Here is a 9426-nt window from a genome sequence, read left to right as displayed (position 1 = left end):
GTTGGACATTTAAATAAACGATGTATTATAGCGATCTATAAGGAGGGGGGGGGATCTACAGGGAAAAAATGTGAGCTTCGGTTTTATATTTGCGTTTGGACCACAGGTTCCATCATTTGGATACGTTTGAATAAATCACCTTCGCCCTTTTTAGCCCGTGATACTGACATCCTTTGTGAAGCGCTCTGAGATCTATGGGAAGCGCTGTATAAGAGCTAGGTATTATTATTTTAATCCCCATAGATTATAATTATGTGATATAGACGGGACTACATTCTGGGCAAAATATTACATTTTCCTTACCGTAAATCTACGTGGGGTAAATGCAAAATTCGGAAGCATTTGATTATGTAAAGTCTTTATTGAAAAAGTGCTGTGTTTAAAAAATAAACCAATACCTTAATACCAAGACAGTGTACCAGCGAAGTTTGATGCCCTGTTTGCAATTCAGTACACATTTTCTGTCGGAACATTTTTACATTGTCAATCTTTGAATTCTGAGATTCCATCCCAGGGAATTTATTTGAATTTATTGAATAGGTCTTAAGAAATAAACGAGGCTGATGTTATAGGGAACTTCTTGACATTTGTTAGAGTAATATCCTTGCCCTCAAAAACAATGAAAGAAAGACCATGGACCCCTCAAACTTCATTTATTCAGATCATATTATCCTTGTAGATTTGGACTTACACATGATACAGTATATTGCATTTACCAAGTAGCAGCACAACAGAAAAAATGATTACAGCGCTTCAGCTGGTTCCCAAAGAAGAATTAATACGATGTGATTTTTGTTGCTGTTGTTAAATATGAAACAAGTTAAAGTGTCAGTACATATATACAAGATTTAGTAAATTTAAGTCCCTGAATATGCAATCTGAATTTTATTACAGACTTCCCTCCCTTTTAATGTATTTTTACAGAGATATACAGTATGTCACACACAGAGTTTCAACTCGAGAAAACTTTTGCACAAGAGACCTCAGCTAAAAGTTTTTGGAAGGACCACCACAGATTTATGTAAATGCATCATTAGATTAGTCTTCTTCGTGCTTTTCCCTTGCCAGTGTCTAAGGAAATACCAACTTAAAACAAGTCGAGAAGACATTACAGCATGATAAAGGTTAAATTGTATATAGTGCACATTGGTACATAAACAGATGGCAATAATGCTTTCACCCCCCCCCCCCCATTTTAACCCTTGTTCTGCCAGCTCCGTGTAGCCTAACTGTATTCATAGTCTGAAGAGTCCTCCTCCAAGGCCCCTGTCAGGTCTCTGTGGTAAGAGTCCACGCTGTTTCCTTGCATCCCCCCTGTTGGATGGGGGGTTTTCCCCTTGCCTTTGCGCTCCTCCATTTTGATGGTGTCGTAGAGTCCTTTGGGTCCTTCCTCCAGCAGGATGTTCCTCTCGGAGTGAGAGGCTTTCATTTGGCAGACGTTTCTGAGGAACAGGAGGACCGGGGCGTAAAGCACGTTGGCAAGCCCCATGCCCAGGTTCAGCTGCACGAAACCTAGCGAGTGCACGATCTGGCTGGCGACTATGGGCCCGAGGGCATACGCCAGGGAGTAGGAGATATCCGCTATGGCATAGACGCTGCCGTAGACGGAGACGTGGCGCACGTCCACGAGGAAGGCAAGCGTGGGCAGCAGGGCCGTGTCCACCAGGGCGATCCCGAAGCAAATGCCGCAGAGCGGGACGATGAGCTGCCCGAAGTTCCGGCAGGCGGGCACTGTGCACGAGCTGGCGCCGATGATGACCATGCCCAGGGCCCCATAGAACCACTGCAGGTGCGGGTACTTGGCGGCCAGTTTGACGGTGATGTAGACGCCCAGCACATGGGGGAAGAAGGCGGGGAGCCACGTGACCCCCATCTCCCACTCCGAGGCGCCCATGGTCTTTTTCATCCACGTGGCGATGGTGGGTTCGAGGAAGGCCAGGGGGATGTTGCACGTGGTGAGGGCGCCGGCCACCACGGCGATGTAGGGGTCGATCATGAGCCTCTGGATGGGGGTGCCCACGGGCATGTTCTCCCGAGCCCGGCTGCCGAAGGGCTTGATGACGGTGAGCAGCAGCAGGCAGTCCAGCAGGCAGACGCAGGCCAGCACCAGGAAGGGCACCCGCCTGCCGGCGAACTGGTGGAGGATGCCGCCGAAAGGGGGCGCCACCAGGCTGCCGAAGGAGATGAAGGCCAGGGCGATGCCCAGGGCCCGGCTGCGCTCCGACTCCTCGGTGTACTTGTCGGCGATCATGGCGATGCCGGAGGTGTCGGCGAAGGCCGAGCCCAGCCCCTGCAGGCTGCGGGCGGCGAAGAGGGTGGCGTAGTTCTCGGCCAGGGCGAAGATGATGGTGGAGAGGAACATGACGGTGAGGCCGATCAGCAGCGGGATGTCGTAGCCCACGCGGTCGATGAAGGTGCCGCTCAGCGGGTTCACCAGCAGCTGCAGGATGGCCTTGGAGGCGAACAGCAGCCCGATCTTGATGTCCTCGTTCTCCGGGGGGTACCCGGGCCCCAGCACGGACTTGGCCCAGCTGGCGTTGGCCCCGCTCGCGTTGCTCTCCCGGGCCTCCCACTTGGTGAGGTAGCTCGGCATGATGGGCACGATCACCATGTAGAGCATGTTATCCAGGAAGAGGGCCACGCACACGATGACCAGGATCAGCCGCCGCTGCCGGTGCACGTCCTGCATGGCCGTGCCCAGCTGCTTGGTCTTCTCGCCCATGGCACAGGACAGCTTCTCCACGGCGGACTTGGCCAGCCCGGCTCCCCCCTCGGTCGCCATCCTCCGTCAGGGGGACACCCCGTCCTGCGCCCGGCAACACAGCCGCTGCCCTCCTCAAACTTCAGCCTCTCCGCTGCGCGGGTGCTTCGCTATCTGTGCATGGGGGGCCGCGGGGGGAGAATCACTCTGAGGACAGAGAAGGCTGAAGCTCCGGTCTTTTCCTCCACACACCCCTCCTCCGGCCTTTCCCTCTTGCCGCCTTCTTCCTTGGCGATACGGCTCCCTCCAGACACACCTCCTCCAGTCCTGCCCTCCTTCCTCTGCCCCTGGCTCTGCTTTGCCCTGCGCTGTTGCTCGTCTGCTCCTCACATGCCCGGCCGCCTTTCACGTCTTCAGGGAAGCCGGCAGGGCGGCTCACACTGTGGCGCGGGCTCCAGACGCGCGTTGGCAGCTGCTTCCCCTTTGCCTCGCCACTCCTTGGCGGACGGGCTGCCAACGCGCCCGCTTACTTCGCTTGGCTTTGGCCGGAGCTCACTCCCAGTCCGCAGCGACCGTCCCTGCCAAGGCTGCGAGGCGGACGGGAAGGGCTGGCCAGCCGCAAGAGCGCCCCCAGCGCCCCCGCTCCCCAGCTCAGAAGGCGGCGGAGAGCCGGGTGCCCCCAGGGCTCAGTCCCATCGCTCGCGAGCCAGCCTGTGGAAGCTGTGCCCTCAGCCCCGCGCAGGCATGCCGGCTTTGGGGGCCATCGGCGCAAATCGAGTTGCATGCTTCTCGAGGCTTACTCTTATTTTTTTTCTTCCCCCCAAATAATCCCGTTTCCCCTCCCCAGCCAGGGCTCTGACGCACAGTCCGCGTTGGCCCCCAAGTGGTTACTTTGCCAGCTGCGTCTCTTTATGCTAATGTGACACATGGAGGAGCCGTAGCCAATTACCGAGGAGAGAGCCGTGCCCCGAGCGCAGCCCCTCCGAATGGAGTTCCCCCCGGCTCGGGGACCAGCACAGCGCCCACGAGAGAGGGAGGCGGCGCGGCGCTGCTACGCCCTCAAGCCACAGAATCCACAAGGAAGTTTTTGGGACGGGACCGTGCAAGACGCAGCACTAGCCCGGTTGTAAGGCGAACCAGATCTAGCAGCAGGGCCGTGTAAAGTGTAAGCGAGTGTGGCTAAATCTGATCGTTCACTGCACTCCGCGAGCTAGACCTGCCTCGGGGGCACTTCTTGGGCAATTTAAATGAAGGATTCCGTTAGTTTATTCCAAACCCAAAGGAAGAAAGAGGGGAGGTGGGTTCAGATCCCCACGGGAGAGCAACAAACAGGGCACAGACCTTGTGGAGAAGAATAGACTCTGTTTTATCTCCCGTTTTATCCGTCCCCGTAGAGACCAGAGGAGACTTTCAAACCGCACAAGCTAAAATCCCCAACCCCAATCGCGAACATTTGGGCCGAGCGGGAGGGCTGGGGGGATGCCACGTTCCTTTTGCTTGAGGAGTCTGGCATTTCGCCATCTACATAAGCCCATTTCTGAATCATTTCTCTGACAGGGTCCTCTGTGCCTGAGGTACAGGAGAAGGAAGAAGCAGAACCTAAGACCCCACTGATCCTGTCCCTAAAATGTTAGCAGTCTTTCTCCAAACAGGGCTTACGTTTGTTCATGGAGTTTTCATTAGTGCTGCTTCCCCCGAGGGGCAGCAGGTGAAATGCTCATATGGCCAGACTGAAACTGCCTTTGCTTAGGAGAGATGCTCTCAGGCTCAGTCCAGTCTCCAGCAGCGCTGATTCCGTTCGGTTTTCAGACACGGTGCCAGGTAGCAGGGGATTAACTCTTTGGACCCTGTGCTGTTTCGTCTGTAAAACGATTTCCCCCTCAGCTTTGTGCCGACTGTTAGATCGCCGTGACTTTTGTTGTCATTTTGCCGGAAGAATTAACTTGATCTCTTAGGCGCCACATGTTGGTGTAACTTACGACAGGAGAGGGCATTGCGATTGAGAATTGGCACATTCACACACAGTTTCTACTCCCTCACACCCACAACAACATACCTAAGGAGCTTGTCTTGACACTCTGCCTTTTCAAATGGGAGCGAATGATACCCCTGGCAATGCTTCATGCAGGCTCTGCCTTCTCTGGATACTCCTTTTAGTATAAGCGAGAATGGCTAAAATGGTTATAAATTAACCATACGCGATACGTCCCCACCCCGAGTTAGGTACAGAAGGACATTTGGGAGGCACTTTCCGAACAATTTGTGTCACGCTTTGTAAATCCCCTCGCCCCTAGTTCTTGTTAGATTGTCCTTTGAGCAATTTGTTTTGCTGAAATGGAAAACATAGAAATACTCTACATTCAAATAACAACTAAAACAGGATTAACTTTCTACATTAAAAATCTGTTTCAGATGTCATTAAGTCTAGCCTGAATAGTAGGAGAAAATAACTGAAATGGCGCTTGACCCTGCAGCCCCTAAAACAGGTAACTTTCTGGGTTGCCAGTCCATGAAAGGGACACTGTCAGGGATAGTTTGAGTTTAGATTTTAAGAACAAGACCTTTGGAAAATTAAAGCCAAGAGAAACAATTTCATGACTCTTTTAAAATTCAGAAAAGTTTGTTTGGATTTTAGACATTCTCCTGCAGTGTGTACAGCATAAACAGTACGGCCTTGTGCTAATTTAGAAGACCAGGGAAGTGAAATTGACCCAGGAGCAATATGAAACTGACTAGTCTGTTTTCACCCCCTAAAATGAAAGAAATGCAAAAACTAAAACAACAGAATAAATTAGGAAAAATATATTAGATGTGTACATTTCCTGCATTTTTAATCAGTGAAGTGGAGATACTAAGGCTGCAAAGTCTTTTTTGAATGCTGTGTATAACACATTACCAGTTTGATAAATACCCAGAAAAATGAAATATATTCAAATATATGGATTTCAGACATTTTAGATTAGGTTTTAAAACAAATACAATCAGAATTATGACTTCAACTATATACTCCTTGTAGCAGAGCCCTTGCTTCCCATTGTGCCCTGTGGAGTTGGGAGCATACAGTAAATAAATAAACATTCCATATAGCAGAATTATGTGTAGACTAATCCAAGGAGATAGTTCTGCAAATGCTGTTTAAAATAATCAGACCTCTCAATTGAATGAAAAATGGTTTCTTCATTGATATGGAGTGCAAGACTCCTTCATTTGCTTGCATTGCACTCTGCTGGGCTTCTGAGGCCAAAGAGAAAGTCATTCATTCTGTCAGTTGCTGTGTCTTGCACTATTGAAACAAAACAGTCTAGATGACCAGAAAGACTCTTAAGATGAGTGTCTGTATGGAGACAGAGGTATACAGATGTAATTGTGCATATACAGAAATGGAGAAGCAAAAGAAATGTAAAATTATACACTTTCACTGTTGCTGTTATTTATTTATTTTATTTTATCCAATAACACTCACATTAGGGACAAAGATCCCAAACAGAGACCCTGAGAATGATGTAACATTAGTCAAAATGACTATTTTCACAGAATGAAAAGAAAGCAGCCAGGAGGAAAACTAGTTGCTCCTAAGTTACTTAAAGGCCATTGCAGTTACTCCTGGATGCACAGTCCATGTCAGTTGTTTCCCTTGGAAACACTGCTCTTTGGACAAAGAATTTAGACTGGAGCGTCCACAGAAATACCCAAGGGGATCAGGCTGAGGAGGAGATTTTAAGAACGTATAAAAGCATACCTGGGGTTGGGGAGGGAGAGAAGAGAAATGAATCTAAGGATAAGAATAAAAATGCTGAAGGACATTCTCCCTACTTGTGATGGATATCACGTTTACACCAAGTGGTAATGGGTTGTGTGTGTGGTGGGGATTTGATTTTGGATTATTGCTGTGCTGTAGTCAAGAGGATTGGAATCTTGGCTCTTGCTTGATGATGCACTTTATTTGATTAAAGGTTCCCTTTTAATCAAAGATATGGCCATTTCCCGTCTCTAAAATGGAATCTGGCTGGGGCCATGCCTGGAAAATACAGGGACTGGTTCTCTTGTCTCAGGGGAGCTGATATCTCATTTATTACCATCAAGGGTAAGCTGAATTATACTTGTAAAATGTCGCATAATAAATTTAGCCTTCTTAGTAAATCAAATCAGTTGACTCATTTATCTACGACAGATGCGTCATAGCTACGTGAACTTCATTGACTAGACAGAACTAATAGGCAGAGTATGTACTTTCAAACGTGGTCGAAATTTATGGAGCTACAGTGAAATGAAGTAAGAAGCAGTGCCACAAGGTCAGTTTAGAAACTAATAGTACACTATAAATAGAACTCTAAGGTTAGGTGAAAGCACTTTGTCCCTAGGTTCTGTTCTTCCCACAGCCCAAAAGACACTAGTGCACACACTCACTTTGGGTTGAAGGGGAAAATGCTAAGGAGCAGATGTCCTTCACTTGTTCTACATTGCAGTACATTAGCTCTTTGGAAAACTACCGTGGATATCAAGATGAGTAAGAAGATTCTATATCCATAAAGGGAATGAAATCGTATGGGGTAGGATTAGTTACCTCCTTTGTTCTAAAGGTTGTAGATAAAGGGAAGGGAAGCCTGTGATGAGCACTCTGTCTTACTTGTGAGTTTAATGGCAAACTGACATTGAAGGAACTTGTAAAGAGACTGCTTTTGTTGACGAGTCTTTATATTCGTTTTATCATAATTTCATTCATTGCCATCCACCTTGGCACTTACATAAGTGGTAAGAATCAGGAAAACACCTGACTTTTCATCACCTATATTTTCTATGTCTAATGATCTTTCCAGCCCTCATAGGCTTCAGATCTCCTGGGTTTTTCAGTTTCCAGATAGTCATAATTAGAACATTGTATCTACCTCACTGATGCTCTTTTTAGGATAGTCCAATCCAAAACCTGGTAAGACAAAATGTTGTGATTTTTTAAAAATTGAAACAATTAGTGGAAGTGATGTTTCGGATAATCAGATTTCCAGAGAGGAGAGAATTTAACACATTCATATAAATAAACACACAAAAGGCTAGAATAAAAGTTGGATTTGATTATGAGTGGGAGTGACTTGTAGCAGAACCCACAGGTTTGTAACACTCACTTCAGTAAAAGTAAGAAGTGAAAATCCTTAGGAAATTCTGAAAATGAAAAATTTCAACTTACATGTTCTAATAGGAAAACAAAGGCAATGACCTTGCAAAATCTGCACTCACCTCACTGAATTACTGGTGACTCAAAGAAAACACTTGTGCTTTGAATTAAGAATTGCTTTAGAGGTAAAATTAGTGCAATTTTATAAATAGAGAAATGATAAGACAGTATTGTAAAGAATGGATTTGAGATAGTTATAAGGTGTTTAGAAATCTGTGCAACAGAAAAACTTCTTGGTATAAGGAGACTAAATACAATGACTCAGAAGCTTGGACCACTTCATATCTTCAAAATACTAATCCCCTTAATAGCGCTAGTTCTTAATGTTTGTAATAAAGAGCTTATCCTCTTAAGGACTGACAATACATTTTGGCACCCATCACAGAGAAAATTATGTTTCCTTTTCTAGATAATTTTTCACCAAGATCTGTGTGTCTATTTCTCGCAAACAGAAAAACCATCACCTATTTAGACAAATACTGTATTATTTGTCTAGACTGGGCAGGGAGAAAAGGGAGGAGAGTTGAAGTTCATTTTTCAGTAAACTCAGTTTCAAGTATCCCTTTGTATGGTAAACAATGGAAGTAAAAATAGAAGGATGTATATTATTTTTGTATGCAGAATTTAAGAGTAAATGCAAATATTTTGCATCAGCCAATGATATTTTTTCCCTTGCATCACTGATATACCTAAGGTGTCATCCTGATCCCATTCAAGTCAATAGGAGTTTTGCCATTGACTTAATCAGAGTAATCATTTCACACCCATCTTTTGGAATGCATTCTGGGACTGTTAACTTTAATTCCCTGATAATTTTCAGGAAAAATACAGCGGAAATCAGAGAGATAGGCTTTACACTATAGCATATTTACTATTTGCATAAAACCAGTGTTTAAATTGTATCATTTCTCTTTGGAAATATTATTACTGCTTAGTTGTTGACAGTAGTAAATCATCAATTTGTTTATACTGCGTACTTCATATAGTTTGAAAACTGCTGTCATACTTCCTGAATTTTTTGCAAATAGTGTTTTGAGAGAGAGTAAAACAGGTGACAAATAGGAGACAACAGGCAATCAGAAACTCCAGGTTTATAAATTATGGTATAAGTTTGTGTTAGTTTAGTGACTGTTGATGTTCTTGTTAATACTTGTGGGTAATATCATCACAGAGTTGAAATTGGAAGAGAGCGATTAGATTGTGATTCACCCCCTGCAACGGTAGAGTTATTCTCTACGATATATTCTTGAGTATTTTTATTCACGTTAGTTTAAACAGCTCAAGCTACTGGGCTTGCACCACTTCTTGGGAGAAAACTTAGAGTCTAATAGGGCTCACTGCTTGAGTATTCTCCTGATATTCAACCTTAAACTTCCTTTGCTCAGTTTTATCTCATTAATCCTAGTTCTATTCCCTTGGATCACATTAAACAATCTCCTTCCCTTCCTGGGTTTTTACATCATTCAAATACTTATTCTGTCAATCACAAACCATGCCTTTTACATCACTGGCATACCCATTGATTGATCTCCTGTATCAGTCTTCTCTTCCTTGA

At 45.7% G+C, this 9426-nt stretch overlaps 1 protein-coding gene across 1 annotated transcript; it reads right to left on the bottom strand.

Moving 5' to 3' along the window:
- Window positions 1–450: 450 nt before the first annotated feature.
- SLC18A3 (solute carrier family 18 member A3) lies at window positions 451–3513 on the bottom strand. The gene has a single exon (XM_074959948.1). The coding sequence runs from the start codon at window positions 2780–2782 to the stop codon at window positions 1226–1228; it is 1557 nt and encodes a 518-aa protein (XP_074816049.1). The 5' UTR covers window positions 2783–3513; the 3' UTR covers window positions 451–1225.
- Window positions 3514–9426: the final 5913 nt, after the last annotated feature.

Source organism: Natator depressus, chromosome 7 (genome assembly GCF_965152275.1).
Source record: "Natator depressus isolate rNatDep1 chromosome 7, rNatDep2.hap1, whole genome shotgun sequence".
In the NCBI taxonomy this organism is placed as follows: domain Eukaryota; kingdom Metazoa; phylum Chordata; order Testudines; family Cheloniidae; genus Natator; species Natator depressus.
This window is presented reverse-complemented; position numbering and strand designations above follow the sequence as displayed.

Excerpts from the sequence above, each read along its gene's own strand:
- SLC18A3 (XM_074959948.1), bottom strand. The coding sequence starts at position 2,782 with ATGGCGACCGAGGGGGGAGCCGGGCTGGCCAAGTCCGCCGTGGAGAAG.